Raw genomic sequence first — 16,363 nt, 5'->3', positions numbered from 1 at the left:
CAAATTTGGGCCAAAGCCACCAAAAGGTAATTTCATATTGCTTAAAAATCCATTTAAAATCAGAAAATGGAAAAACATAAATTTTCCTGTACATCTCTTTTCTTAATCTTCCTAAATCTAAAGCAAAACCTTAACAACAACAATTTACAAGGGCTGGGTATTGAAGTCACCTTCCATCTGAGTTTTGGCAAAACTGCAAGCAACTCGAAAGATTTTTGTAAGGCTCATCAGCCTCATTAGTAGGCACAGGTACAAGGCTCCATCTATAAGGACATCTCAGTGCCATCTATACTATCACGTGTCTTTCATAGTACCTACAAAAAAAAAAAGACAGTTTCATACAAATGAGAACAAACCTTCAAATAAAATTATTCTCCCATGAGTCTGTGATCTCTTTAAAAAGAAATAACGGTACCATAATGAAAAGAGAAATCAAGTATGACCAAATTATCTCAATTTAACCCAAACATGCATGCTTACATTTTTTCTACAAAAGTATTAATTGTAAATACTTTCTCTAGTAAAACAGGAAGAACAGCATTTCCGAAGTTCTATAATTTGACTGGCCCTATTTTACTGTTTACTTACTATGTCTGCAGAAAAAACAGTGTTTCTAAAACTGGACAGCAATAAAGACTTACAGGCTGGATACAGGTTTCTACATTTAAGGTGTATATAACCTTACGAAGCAAGTACTGAAATGCTTCAGAATATAACTGGTTTCTGCCATAGTAATTAATTTTCCAGTCCCCTTAACTGCCTCTAAAGGTTTTACAAAGCAGGTCATCTTCTGAAACTTAAGAAATAGTTGTGATAGAACTGAAATAAAATTGAAAAACAGCAAGTACTCTGGAGAGTTACTTAATGTAAGCTATTCAGCACTTCTGGTCTTTTTTGATGTTTTCTAGAGTGCTCATTTGTTATTTGGAAACAGAGTTGAGGGTGAGAGGCTTGAAAATTTATATTCTAAACATTTAAAGAGGACTATGGCATAACACAGTATATTCTGGTGTTTATAATATGCTAGATAAATGCTTCTTGAAATAAGCAAATAAGAATTTTTATTCTACAATTAGTTTCATTATTAACCTTTTGATTCTAATCCAACAAACTGAAATGTAATTGGAAGGGTTGCTGATAATGCTCACGTTATGTTTATTTTCCAAAATGGTTCACTGGGTTTCAAATAGTGCCCTTGCATGCATACAACATATTCCAAACAGTAATTTTCTCAAGACAAGCAGAAAAGAAACAAGCCAAGTGAAAGAATTTGTAAATATAGACGGTATAAGTAAAAAAAAAAACAACAAAAAACCACCCTGATGACAAATTGATATAAAATTTGTATTTATGTAAAAAAAATAATGTATTGCATACTGTTATATCAGTCAGTAACAGTATTCACCTTCACAGAGATTTCTAGATTCTCAGTCTTCAAAAGATTACACATAACAAGGGAAACAAACAAATTACACGTGAGGCAGACTTTCTATTTGGCATTCCACAGATTTACACCCTGAGCCAGCAGGGAGACAGGTGCAGAACACAAACTGTGCTTACAATCGAGTGCGCTTCTGTACTGCTAAAGCTTATGTGGATCTGCGATTCCAAACCAGTCTGCCTTTGTCAAAGAAAGAGCCACAAACATTAAGCTTCTAAAATGGAGTTAGAATGAAGGCGCAAGTCAGCAAGTAGATCCTCCAAGGTTCATCACACAGGAGCTTTTCCGGAATCCGAAAAACTCACTTCATAAAGGCTTCATCTCAGGTTATGAGTTCAATTCAAGTACACTTACAAATACATTTAATACCATGCATGTTTAAATAGTATTTTACCATAACATTAGAAGTCAATCATCTTTTCCTATGCTTTTCTCTTTTAAAATTTGCCTTACATAAACTTTTTTTTTTCCCATCAAGATACCTACAGAAAGCTTAATCCTTAACTGTTGTAAATCACTAACACCCTATTCAATATTCATATAATCATGCAGTCAAGGGTCTGGCCCAAAACTATTTTAAATCCATGTTATTTGAAAAAAACAAAACAAAACAAAACAAAACATGGTAATAGGATATATTCTCTAAAGAAAACATCTAATATACAGCCTGATGAAACATCAGAACTTTTACCACTGCCCTTCAATTTTAGGTACTAAATACTCCATAATGATCATCATGTAATGATTCTTAGTAAGAAAACACAGAGCCAGCTATCCACCATCCACCTTTTTTTTTCCTACTTCCAAAACATCCTATAAAGCTGCAAAACATTTTTTTTTTAAAGTATTCTATGAAAAATATCTTCATATTGTTGCAAAAATACAGAACCTCTCAATTCAACTATATCATCTAGACAAGAGGGCTCAACAATATTGAAACAAATTCTCAATATCTACAGACAGAAAACTAGCATCTCATACTAGCTATTCGTTTATAAGAAAACTGTATTCATAGTGTGCAGTTTACATCAAAAATAAACACAGCAAGATTGTCAAAACAGTAACCCAACATGTATAAGAGATGAATATATAAAGGCACATACAGATTGTCAATGATTGTATTGTATTTCTTTGAAAACAGAGTATTTTCTGCACTTGTAAACAACTTTGTGATCACATCTTTAAAGTGAGGTTAGTGCTGCTGACTCAGTTATTGCTACATTCACAGTTTAAATGAATTTTAGACAATGAGGTACACTTCCAAATAGAGCCATTTTCATTTCTCCCTTGTTTGTTTCATCATCAGAGATAATTGAATTATGTAGACTAAACCCACTGACCATAGAAATCAATAGCATCTAAATCATCAGATCATACAGTAGCAGTGATTAACCTTCAAAAGAGAAAAAGGTCACCCTTGCAGGAAAAAGGAGTTCCTGTTCTTCATTATGTGAATATTTTCTTCATTTTTATGTACGCTAGTAAACTTTTATCTGGGCACATTAAGAGCCAATTCAAGCCGTACTGTTGCACTTTCTGACCAGTACATTAACTCAGTCTCTTGATTTAAGAGCTTGCAGTTTTAATCAACTTCCCTTTGATCTTCTGATAGACAAGTCTTTTATGCTTTTTTTCAGCTGCTTTATGAACACTTCGTACACTCTCCCACAGTACGTATGCACTGTTTTCTGTAGTTCCAGTTCTAGGGGCTGCAACAGTGAACGAACCAGATCATCTCCAAATGAATACTGTAAAGAGCATAAGAAAAGATTTAATGTCAGTAATGCAAGATTGACGTACATTATTACTCAGAGTTACTAAAGAATTTTATAGAAATGGCTTTGAGCATCATATTTGGTTTTATACACTAGTGAATGGTTTCAAGAAAATAATCACTGAACTACACAATATACTCAAACACTTTCAACAGTATGCCAAACAGGTGAATTTTTGCTTGTTTTTAAATAAGCAGATGAATATACCCCAAAGAAGCATATGGGAAATTTAAAGTTACATTTTTTAATGAAAAAATTACCAATTTTAAATGGTTTCTGCTTATTTCTTGACCAGTAACTTTCCTGAATGAAATACAACTTTTAAGGAATACAACTCTTTTCCATCTGTACAATAAAATAACAGCATGAGGAGTACGTAGGATTACTGAAAGCAGAAAGCTTCATTAAACTGAATGATGGTCAAGCACATACTGTGCTTAACATGGACATGAAATAAAGAAGTCATTAACGCTACATTGCAATATTGTTACAAACAAATGAAAAACTAAACAGTATTTCAAACTAACCTAATTTTGTTCACCTTATTACCACTGGATCAGCAGTGTTTCATACACTTTCTCTGACATATACATAAAGCAAATGGGAACGTAAATAAAAACAAGTAATTTTTTCTTCTGTTTTTGACAACACTCAAAGGAAACAAAGAAATTGTACCTTTATGGAAACACATTCACTTTCCCTGCAATGTATTCTCAGACCCCCAAAAGTACTTTTTCTCATTTTTATATCCATATGACAACACGTAATAAAGCACCATTAAAATATACTATTGATTTTTGAAGGTTATATGCATACAATAGCCTGCTACATTAAAATGTGCATCAGTGCTACATTTTACAGCACTTCAGTGAGCGTACCAATGCAGTGATAAATAGTTTATGAGATGACTTATTTGCAGAATGAAAAGAAGTCACTGTACTTAGCATTTAAGTGAACAGTAACATGTTTATACTTTGAATCTCTAACAAAGTTCAAAACGCTGCATAAAAAGTATTGTCTATCCTCCAAATCTAGCTACCATCGAATGTTAAAACGTTGCAGTAAGTATATGCAAACTTTGGGAGGAAAAACATTTTTTCTTCTTCATTTTAAAACCTCCAGGAAAGTTAAACTTCAGTGGTCTCCATATGTCCATATAGTTCACAAGATGTACTTACTAAGGGGATGGGAACAGTCTTTCAAATAAACACAATGCAGGTACAGGCAGTGTTTTAGAATCATAACCTAAATTCAGTCTGTACAACATTAAAATCGATGTTAGTCACAAAATGAATACATTGGAAATCCATACAAACAGTAAACCCAAAATCAGTGAAATGTCTAAAATTTACTTCAAAGGGAAAGAAATTACATTGTTGCAATAAAGACAAATTTTGCACAACTAAATGCTGAACACACTTACATTTTTTATTGCTTCATACACGGCCCTAAAAGTTGGTTGTTTATCATCATGGTAAACACCCCTGTTTCCATGAAGAATAAATATACCTTCTTCTTCAGCTTCCTTACAATTGCTTCCATAAATGCAGTGGTCAGGCCGATAATTCCATTGGCAAGGAAAGATATACAGACTTTCTGTGCAGAAAAACAATAATAATAATTCGATTAAGTATCAAAATTGTTGCTGGGGACACATTCATATTTCTCATTTTACATTAATACTGCTTCATGAATTTCTCTACAGTTGTTCTAAAACCTAACAACAAATCAAACTATAGGACATTTCAATTTTGCTTATCAATGAAAAGACTGTTTCTTAGATAAGGAAAAGCAAACAACCATTAAAAAGTCTACTGAATTCTTCCACTGAAAGGTTTTCTAAATCATTTTTCTGGATTTTTGATCATACAAAACATCAGCTTTGTCACATTAGACTTAAAATCAAGGTGGATTTACCTGGATTGTGAAAAAACATTATGTTCAACAGATCCTGATCACCCCACGTTATGTTCAACTTGTACTTCTTCAGCAGAGGCATAAGAATTTCTCCCCAGCGTAACCGGACTGTTGTCATATCATTCTATGAGACAGAACAAGGCTAAAGAGTCATCCATTCAGGTTAGCTATGCTTACAAAGAAGGAAAGGCCCTACAGAATCGCAGCATTTGCTTCTCAAAGCCACAAATCTCAAGTGGTTTGCATGTGTTTATGTATTTATTCCTATTAAAGAAATGACTGCATAGAGGGAAAACACAGCTAAACCACTTCCAATATGCTTTATTTCTTATTATCTTATGATAAGCAAAATTATATGCATCTCCTACTCCTGCCTTGATGAGTTCTCAAGATTTCCTTTTAAAACATCTTCTAAGAAATACCAAATTATTTTTTGTCTTATAGGTTTCTGTACAGCAGTAAATTCAATACAAAACCAGATTTCGATTGATGTGTGCCAAGTACATTGGCACTGCTGAAACTTCCACACTTCAAGCAATTTCTTGTTCTTTACCAAAAAACTGTGAGCATACATACATTTCATAGTTAACTTTAAAAATTTCAAAATGGATCAATATAAAATTAATTATTGAATATTCCCAAACACACACAGGCAGAAGGATATGCATAAAAAGTAATGCATAAAAAACATAGACATTCTTCAAAAGTTTTCCAAAGAATTTTCCTAGAGTTGAATCTTCTTTTTTTTATTTTTATTTTTATTTTTTTTTATTTATTTTTTTTTATTTCCACAGCAAAGGCACAACTTTTCCCTAGCAAAATGCAGCATGACTAAACCAATAGCTGTTACTTATTTCCCAAACTGTTGATTAATTACAGTTCAGAAGATAAACTTCTAAGGCTTGGGTTAGGAGATGATGTTTAGAGTAAGCTGGCCTGTGCTGAACTTCACATTACCAAAAAGAGGTTACTACATGCAGCATAAAAGTCATATATATTCTAAAGCTATTTTCTTATCTTTATACCACATTTAAGCTCAAATAGAACAGAACAGGAACAAGGTTGCTCACTCTGTGCCTTCTATTTTAGTTCAGAGAGAGAGGATGCAATAACAAGACATCCTAAAGAGAGAAAATTCCAGAGCAAATATAGGATTAGCCCTTGATTCTTATTAACCAAATTGAGAATTTTTTAAAAAATTGAACTTCAGCATTGTTTAGGATTTGTATACAAAAACATCATGTTACAAAGCAGGAGAGATTACCTGGGGTACAATATTCAGTTTTAGAACCACAGCATCAAAGGCTTTCCCCTACAAGCTTTCTTCTAAGAAACTAGAAAGCACCTACAGCAACAGTTTCTGTTTTAGTTTTTCTTCAAATCAAGTCAGCCATCAAATATGGAAAGCTTTTGGAACGGAAGATTAAAAAAAAAAAAAGATGAAATACAATCAATTTTCAGACAGAAATTAATAAAAAAAAAAAAAGATCTATAGTTTATATTATGTAAGAAGCCAAACTGAATGATACCATGGTCCCTTCTGGCCTTAAAAATTTATGACTATGGCTGCTTCCAAGTATTTGACAGGATCAGGCATAAGAAATGCACAAGAGAATTCTTCTCTAGCAAGAATAATAATTAGGCTCTGTGCAATGTGATTAAACAGAAGAAGATACAGCCTAAGCCTTCCAAAAAGCAAATCTATTAGACTGAAGCACCATGTATAAAGATTACTGCCTCACTTGGATTTTGCCATCCACAAAGTATTGATCAAAGGTTTAAACTTGCACTCGATGCTAAGAACGGTGAGCTAATTTAATTCTTAATTTATTCTTAAATCTATTAATTCTTAATTCTAATTTAATACGTTAATCATAGCAAGAGAGTATAAAGAACTAAAAAATAAAAATAATTTTTAAAAGATTTAGAGCAACCCATAAATATATTACTTTAAATTGTCAAAACAATTAATTCATAAAATTTTCATTTAGCTTGCATAGTTATTTAATAATACTGAAATACAGAGTATATCCCAAGGAGATAAAAAGCAGGTAACAGCATACATTACATTGCCAGATGTCCAGAAGCAACAGTACTTGACAAATTGTGCTATTAGATTTAAGAATTGGAAATTCTAATATTTCAATAACCTTTGCATAAATAAAGAAGTTACACATTAATTTATTAGCACTGATGTACAGTGAAGCCAGCATAAGAATCACTGTGTAAGAAAAATTGCTTGCATTTCTTGAATTGAATTTTATAACATCGTTCTGCACAACTCCTCTTGTAGTGAGGTCAGAGTGAGAAACAGAATCCTCGAGCTCAATCCAAACCAACACAAGAATTATTTTTCAAAAGTTACCCAGGTGAATATGAAAGAAGTAACCATCGTTATCATTAAAAGATTCTAAAATATAAACTACGTTTCCAATATCCAAAAAATGAAAAAGATGAAAAAGTTGAAAAGATTTAAGAAGCAGCATAGGAAACATTCAGTGGTATTTTAAAATGCCATCAAGCTGTTACAGACAAGTTCTACAAACCTTCCAGATCTCAGCTTTTTTAAATGGAACAAAACAATTACGAACTTTGAGTGGTCCTGTGTGAAGCCACAAACTGGGACTCCAGGATCCTTGTGGGTCCCTTCCAACTCAGAACATTCTCTGATTTCATGGTACTTACGAACAAAATATACCAAAGAGCACTAAGAAATTCTTTTGAGTATTTTGGAGTTAGATGCTTTGCTTTCATCAGCTTGGTCATGGCTGGTTTAGAAAGGCTCCCAGAGTACTTCTGTCTAACTAAAGCTGATGTCAGTAAAGCTGTCATACTCAGTCGGCAGCAACCTAGTATTAAACTTCCTCTTAATACTTCTAGGAGAACATAAAGTTGAGGAAACATACTCAAATCATACAGTATTATCTACAGAAACTGAAGCTGCAGATCCACAATCACAGACCAATTTATAATTTCATTAATGTCATATGAGAGGAATTTCTTCTGGTGGTTACATAACTCCATCTTGTTCTTGCCTCAAAACTGTAGTGCTTAACCCTTGAGGTTTCTTCATTATTATTATTATTATTATTATTATTATTATTATTATTATTAGTGACCTGATTTACTTCACCGAATCAGCAGAACATATTCTTTTCTCTATCAAATTTAATTGGTTCATGGAAGGATCCAACAAACAACAGACGTTAGGACAAAGCAATCAAGAAAAGAAGCAAAAACCTACTGAAAAGAGCTTACTATGTTTCTCAGAACTACAGCCTCAAGCCATACAGAGTGGTCACAGAAATTGTGCTCAGGTTTTATAAATTCTCTACTGTTTGTTTAAAGCATACCCATGAACCTTGCCCTTCTATACACTATCTAGAGTTACTTTGCTTGAGGCTTGTTTGATTTTGTACGTTTGTTCCTTTCTGTGGGTGATTATGTCTCAAGCATTATACGTAACATTAAGTATAGCAATGCCTAAGTCTCCTTATGTATTTGAAAAAGATCACTGCTCTCTTTTCATGTAGCTTCACTTGTCTAGGACTTTCTGTTAAAGCACCACATTGCTATGTAATTGGCTACGTCCCTTCCAGTTTATAAGTGTCTGTGTCTATAGAATGGTTCATTTGGAAGGGAATTTCAATGATCATTCCATCCCTCTAGTAAACCAACAGCACCTCCCTGTTCAGTATCATTAGCAAACCTGCTACAAATGTATTCCACTTCTGCATCCAGATCACTGATAAAAATGTTGCACAAAACTGATCCTCAAGAACACCACTGGAACACCGGACAGCCAGACGAAAACCCATTTACCACAGCCTTTTGAGCTCTGCCATTCTGACATTTTATCACCCAGTGCAGCACTAACTATTCATCTCACAGTTGAACAGAAGATGCTTTGCCCAAAAGATGCTGTGGGGACAGTATCAAAGCCTTACTGAATTACAGAAAGATTACATTCACCAAGCATATACAAATCTATCTCCTAAATATTCTTGCACATTTTACATTCCCATTCTCAACTTCTGCTTTGCAAAGAAAATGACAGACAGGCACTGTCCATATAAAGTTTCTTTACCAGTTTGAGCCTTATCTTTGGCTATGCAATGTAAAATAATCACACTACATTCATGTGTATGCACGTGCATATAAGCAGTGCATTTGTTTTTACTGTATGCATGCACACAGTCTCATAAAACACACAAAAAAGAAATAAGAAAGTAGAACTAGGAACTATTAGACACCATAGGCAAATAGCTAGGATGCTTTTCTAAAATGAATAGAGAGCTCTAAGAAGGCTGAGTTTAGAATAACTAAGATAACTAAGTGAATAAAAGATAACTTAATTCTGGACTGAGACATTAAGCTACATCTTTTCTTCTACCTGGGTGAGCAGAAAATAGCAGAAAATGTTCTAGTACCACTGGCTAATGTCCAGTTCTTTTTTTATTATTCATTTTCTGGTTTTTTATAACTTTTACAAATCAAGCAAGAATCTTAAAGGTCTCAAGCAACAAAGTCTTCAATTTTATTCCAAAGAAACTACAATAAAGAAGAAAGCCACATATTCAAATCTATCATATTGGAGGGATATCCTGACCCAGAACTTCCACTCTTCAGATGTGAAAGAAGTCTAAGGCAGATTTTTGAAGACATAAAGCTTCCAAAATATTATGTCTACTTAAGGTCTTTGTTGATTCTCCTCAATGAATATAAACAAATGTTGACCATCCTATAAGAAAATGAAGCATTTTCTATTTCTGATGTGACTTAACTAGAGTAGGTAAGAAATGAGACACAACATGGGTCGGTACTTGCAAGATTCAGAAGCAAGAAATCCTAGAATGGAAGAGACCTTCACAATCACCGCTTCTCACCTCCTGTCCTAGGCAAGGTTATCAACCACCAGTGCAGGCTTCCCAGGGCCCCATCCAACCTGGCCTTGAGTGCCTCCAGGGATGGGGCATCCACAGCTTCTCCTGGAAATCTGTTCTGGTGCCTCACCACTCTCTGTGCAAAAAAAATCCCCCCTAGCATCTAACCTAAATCTCTCATCTTTAGAATTGTTCCCCTTGTTCTACTGCTATCTGACCACACAAAAAAGCTGGCCTGCCTTCCATTCACAAACTCCTTTAAAGTACTGGAAGGCCACAATGAGCTTTACCCCAGAGCCTTCTCCTGAACGAGCCCAGCTCCCCCAACCTTTCTTTCACAGGAGAGGTGCTCCAGCTCTCTGATCATCTTCGTGGCCCACCTCTGGACCCACTCCAACAGCGCCACATTTTCCTTGTGCTGGGGGCTGCTGGCCTGCATGCTGTACTCCAGATAGAACCTCACAAGGGCAAAGTGGAGTGGGACAATCACCTCCCTCTCCATGCTGGCCACCCCTCTTTTGATGCTGCCCTGGGTACAGATTGCTCTCTGAGCTGCTGCACACACCGTTGGCTCATGTCCAGTTTTTCATCCACCAGACCCCATAAGTCCTTCTCTGCAGGGCTGCTCTCACAGAGTTCTCCCAGTCTGTGCTCATATCCAGGATTGCCTCAATCCAAATGCAACACCTTACACTTGCATATGCTGTTGCTGCTGGCGAGGGATATTAGTACAGACCTTACCCCTGAATTTATTTTCCCTCTCTTCTAAAGGTTCAAGACTAGAAGCTCCTTTACTATCAGTATCAAGTGAAGCCATACACTCAGGCCTACTGTGTATAGTCTCAACTCCACTAAATTCTTTTCAAAGTTTTGCTGCACAGCCTATTTTTCAGATCAAGCAATTCTCCTTACAAGACATTCAAGGTACTTGAAGATGAAAACAGATCTATTGAGAACAGCAGCGTCTGTAAGAAAGCCTCTGCATCTCAAGGCTCTGTGATACTCCACAAGCTTGCGGCACCACACTGTACATAGTAGGGGAACATAAGCAAAATAATCCCAGATCTGAACGCTCTCTATGCCAAGAGCTCAATCATCAATTTCTCTATAAGAGAAACTCATTTTCTGCTCAGATGTTTCCCAGGCTTCACTGCCATTGACAAGAAAAGAAAATGGCTGAGCACTGTAATACCTAGGTTTCAGATGCAGCTTTCTCTCTAGATATCTTCAAACCATTCCTACTGGGCTAAGCATGCCTACACCAAGTCTGATACCACAAGACACTTCTCCAGTGTGCTCAACAGGAGGTAGCACTAAGTCAGCAGCATAGGTTAGAAATCATGAGGCAGTGTTCCTCCTGAAACAATTATGAAAAAAGCCTGCCAGTACCAACAAATATCCACTGATATATAAGTTGGCCATTAGCAGTGAAGTCTGAAGTAAAGTCTTAGCAAGTCAGCCACTTTGGAGAGAGTAGCTATCCTTACAAATTCACAGCTTGAACAAATAGCAAATACACTTTCAGGCATGTATAACAGAGGTAAACATAAAACACCTGGAATGAATATCAACAGATATTCATTTTTTATACAAGAATCTGAATGATACAGACAACATTCTAAACCAAAGAAGGCATATCAAAATACTCCTACTGAGCAATAAAATCTGTGTATGTTACATCATGCATTCAAGAATTAGATCTGTTTCTTGCTCAAGACAATCAGACTCAAAAAAAAGAGTGAGAAAAGTAGGGGAAAGAAAGACATAGAAATGGAAGATAAAAGAATTAATGCAAGAAACAAGTTTTCAGCAACCATGTTAAAACCTGCATACTGAAAAGGTACAGAAAACACCTATTTTTTCCTCTTACTTCTGTATTGAGCAAGAGGTACAGTAGCTACAGTTACAGCACAGGAAAGTTACAGCTAAGTTACAGCTACATATTACACCTACTGTTAACTTCATACTTGAACTAAACTGTTCTTTATTTTTCTTACATTCTCAGTATTTTCAAAACCAAAAGGCATTAAAAGCACTTTACGATGGAAGCTAAATATTTCTTAAATTGGAGAAGGGAAAAAAAGTAACAACCGTAGCAAATGTGCAGCATCAGAATGTCTCCATGGCCAGAGGTGCCAGGCTGAAGGTGTTTCACACCTTCCTGTGTCAGTTGCATATTCTGGTCTCCTAATGGAGGCATGGGTTTGAATCCCACTTCTGACATCACTTTTAGCTAGCAATAGGACGAGAGGGAATAGCCTCAAGTTGTGCCATGGGAGGTTCAGGCTGGATATTAGGAAAAGCTCCTACAGAGTAGTCAGGACTGGAATGGGCTGCCCAGGGTTGAGTCATTATACCTGGAGTGTTCAAGAAACTTGTAGATGTGGTACTAAGGAAAATGATTTAGTGGACAACATTGATGATAGGTGAATGGTTGGACTAAAGCAGGCATGTCCAACCTGCAGCCTGTGGACCACACTCAGCCTGGCACAGCTCATAATGTGGCCCACCCCCAATGGTGGCTCTTCCCTACTGAGTGGCTAGGTGCACACCCATCACTCATAACACCCAAACACTGTGTGATATCAGCACTGTCTAGGCTGAAAGCAGGGCACAGGGAAGGAGCAGTGCAGTGCTCAGTCAAGTTATGGCAAACTGTCTATATTTTGATACATTGGCTAAACACAGTCCTGTGAACAGCAAAAAAACCAAGCAGCTGTGCTTTCAGTTTTGATAAAGGAATTTGAGAATAGGTTTCAAGGTCACAAAAAAAAAAAAAAAAAAATCATCAATTTATGCTTGCAACACCATTTTCAGTCTACATAAATCTGCAAATTTTCAAACTGAATGTATAAATATTCAACTCCAAAATTTGATCACGTCTTTTTACTAGACTTTTATAAGACCTCTCTTAACAAAAAAATATCCTTCTGTTCACAGACACATCTTACTCATGTCATCACTTTTTGGCAGTAGGTACGTTTGCGAACAAATGTTTTCAAGGATGAAGTACAGGAAAAGTAAAACCTCATAAAATATCTCCAATGAGCACTTTGGGAACTCAGTAAGAATTGCAACCACTGCCGTCAAATCAGAAGGTAATGCATTAGTTTAACAAAAGCACGGTCAAATATTGCAGCAGTTTTATGTTTTTGTAGCTCTATATATTTTACAACAGTTGCTCTAGAAGTAATGCCTCATATTCTATTCTGTTGGCCCACAACATCACAGGCAGATGTTGGTGGTGCAGCAGTAAAGGTTGAACCTTCCTGCCAATATCCCATTACATTTTGTTGCCATGAGACAGATAGCAGCAGAGGAGCAGTCTGACCAAATGGTGTGTGACATGGATGTACATATGAAACAAATGTGTGTCATTTAATTCCTCCATGGGAAAAAAAAAAAAAAAGAAAAAAAAAAAAGTGTCTGTTGACATTCATTAACACTTGCTGAACATTTTTGGAGACCAAACAGCGAATGTGAGCACAGTGGTGCATTTCAGCAGTGGTGACAGTGCCAGTGGGTCTCTTCCACTGGTGCAGGCTTTGATGAGCATGGTATGCAGCCTCTTGCTCATCGCTGGTGAAAATGCATAGCTAAGAGTGTTAAAAAGTACTGCTCTGTTGCTGAGCATTTGCTCTATCAAGCAGAGTTATTGTACTCACTGTATCTGTTGCAGTTCCCATGGAAATTAATAAAAGGCATTACTTTCAGAGTGACATGTATATGCAGCCTAAACAATTCCTCTTTACTCAGTGTGGCACAGGCTAGCCAAATGGTTGGGCATCCACTGACTAGATGATCTTAGAGGTCTTTTCCAACTTCAACAATTTATTCTAAAATGATTCTAAATGTATGTTGTCACTCTTAAGGTGTACCTTCCCCTAGTTTTTGACTGCATCACTGTTTTCCCTAATCAGACTTCTTCCCATCTTCATGCAGTTTTCTTTCCATGGTTGTTCTCAGCTTCTTGTGTGGTTTGTTGTGTTTTGTTTTTGTCTTTTTTTTTTTTTAAAGTATAAAGTAAGACAGTAGCATAATTATGCAACACTGCTTTTGTACTTGTCAAGCATATAGGGAAAAAAAATCTGTGAAGCAATGGCTACTTCTTGTACTGGACATGTTGCTTTACCAAATATTTACATGACATAGTTATTTCTCTACAGAAACTAAGAACGCAAAGTAAATCAAAGGTACTTAAGTTGATTATCAGCTGGTTAAGCTTTCAAAGATCAAAATTTAGAAACGGTACAGTTAAAATAACTTACTAAATGTTTTAGCACCACCTCCTGGTCGTATTACTACATACACACATTCTTAAAGTTAGTTAATAATACATATAAACTGTTTTCTGAAAGCTTTGAACTGAAGAAAAGCAGGAAACTATCTACTGACAAACATAATTTAAAGCAACTGATTATATCCTGTCACATGATATTCAAGAAAAAAAATTAAAACAATCAAGCAGACTTACAAATCAAGAATTTATCTTTAGATACCGCTTTAAATACAGCTTTTTTAGATCACCGTTCCAGTTACAAGAACATATTTGTCCCAGATGAATTTTGGATGAAAATACTGTCCCAGATGAATTAGAAACAGGAATTTGCAATTAAAAGATGTATGAAAACAAACTGCAATAAACCCAATATACATACCTTGAAATACTTTCTTCTGATCCGTGTCATATTCATCAACATGACTCCAGAGTTTATTCCAGTCGCTCCATAATAGGGATGCCGAGCAAAGCGATTATACCACCCAATACGAGGCTCTTCATGCTCTGGTGCCATTGCAGCAATTTGTGTGGAGTTGAACTTTCTCAGAAAAGACCAAATATCATCAACGGGTCTCAAAAACAGTATGTCAGTATCAACGTACAGCAACGAATCCACGTCTTTCAGGATTAACTGTGAGGGAAAAGAAGTGGAAAAGAAGTTTGAAACCCAACTTAACTAATTCAGCTTCTCTTAATAAAACAAACTATGGCAATTTGTACTTCTAATATATTTTTGACACATACAAATAAATTCACCTTAGACTGTCAGTTTGTAAGCAAAAAAAAATTTATTTCCTCTTCTCTTTTTGAGAATTTCTGCAGACTGAAACAGAGGTTTGATGTACAACAATAATACAACAGAGCAATGCCAACATTTGTATTTTATATCCTGGGTCTCCTCGGGAGAAGGCTGTAGGCCAAGTAAAACACTGCAATAACAGAACCTCCTAACTTCTGCCCTTTCCCTTGCTTTGATATGCAACTAATCAAACAATGAGGCAAGTGTAAGGAAACCCCACAAGTGACAACGTTCGGGAGATGGCTGCCACTGCTATAACTCATCTGGCATGAAGGATGATTACTGAAGTCTTAGATGAGCAAATAAAAGGCCGCCAAAAACACTGGTAACAACAGGCTGTTTCTTGTTTTGTTCCTCTTAGACCCATGCAAGCAGGAAACTTAACAAATAAATGAGATGGGTGATAAATCCTATCTCTGAGAGGGTGACATAAGCAACCTACAATAAGCACCAGGAATATAATTACATTATGCAGCAACTGAGAAAGGGAATTGTATTCCAGGGTGTATTACCAGAAAACTTAGAGGTTTTTTAGGATGTCATAACTGACTTTTAGGAGCAGCAGTTCTTGATTTAAAACTAAGCAGAAATAAGATTAGCAAAATGCTTGATGCTTCTGTATTTCTAACACAATAAACTTACTGGCAAGAATAGCCTTTGTGAAGCACATGGTTTGAACAACTTCTTCCATTCCTTCGCACCTTCTGATGGAAATGTTATTGGATACAATGTGTAATTAACTTTTCCTTCATATGGGAAGTCATCAAGCTAGATGAAAAGATCACAAAAAATTACATGAGTTCAATGTTACGGGGAATCATATCTTATTAATAATTGAACACAACTGCAACAACTCTTTTCCAAAGCAGAAATGTTTCCTGAACTGCAAAAATCTGTCAGCTACTCAAAATACTTAAGCAAAAAGTGGCACCTGCAGGACACAATGAAGAAAACACATCATATCAGATCACATACACAAGAGCAAGTAAAATCCATCAGTATTTACAGGAAGTAAATCCAGACATTTTCTCCCCTTAACTAATTTCCTCAGGAAAACCATCAATGAAGTCTTTCCCAATTTAAAATAAGCTTATCTAATTTTACCACAATTCCCTAAAGTATGACATTTTGAGCACAAAAAATAGTAAAACTCTCCAAAGGTATATACCAGTCAGCTTCTAATACTGTCACTCCCGCCAATGTTATACCCATAAACTAGAAGCTGCTAAAATTAGATGTAACCACATCCAATATTTTCACAGAATGAGG

At 35.7% G+C, this 16,363-nt stretch overlaps 1 protein-coding gene across 1 annotated transcript in view; it reads right to left on the bottom strand.

Moving 5' to 3' along the window:
• Nucleotides 1–3,027: 3,027 nt before the first annotated feature.
• GXYLT1 (glucoside xylosyltransferase 1) overlaps nt 3,028–16,363 on the bottom strand; it is a gene marked incomplete at both ends in the record, with an annotated part of 30,564 nt that continues 17,228 nt past the window's right edge. Inside the window, 5 exons of the mRNA XM_079542252.1 lie at nt 3,028–3,189; nt 4,640–4,812; nt 5,134–5,257; nt 14,675–14,926; nt 15,737–15,862. Of these exons, the coding sequence (XP_079398378.1) occupies nt 3,028–3,189; nt 4,640–4,812; nt 5,134–5,257; nt 14,675–14,926; nt 15,737–15,862 (837 nt within the window). The remainder of the gene's footprint in view (nt 3,190–4,639; nt 4,813–5,133; nt 5,258–14,674; nt 14,927–15,736; nt 15,863–16,363) is intronic.

Source organism: Tetrao urogallus (genome assembly GCF_951394365.1).
Source record: "Tetrao urogallus genome assembly, chromosome: 1".
Classification (NCBI taxonomy): Eukaryota; Metazoa; Chordata; class Aves; order Galliformes; family Phasianidae; genus Tetrao; species Tetrao urogallus.
This window is presented reverse-complemented; position numbering and strand designations above follow the sequence as displayed.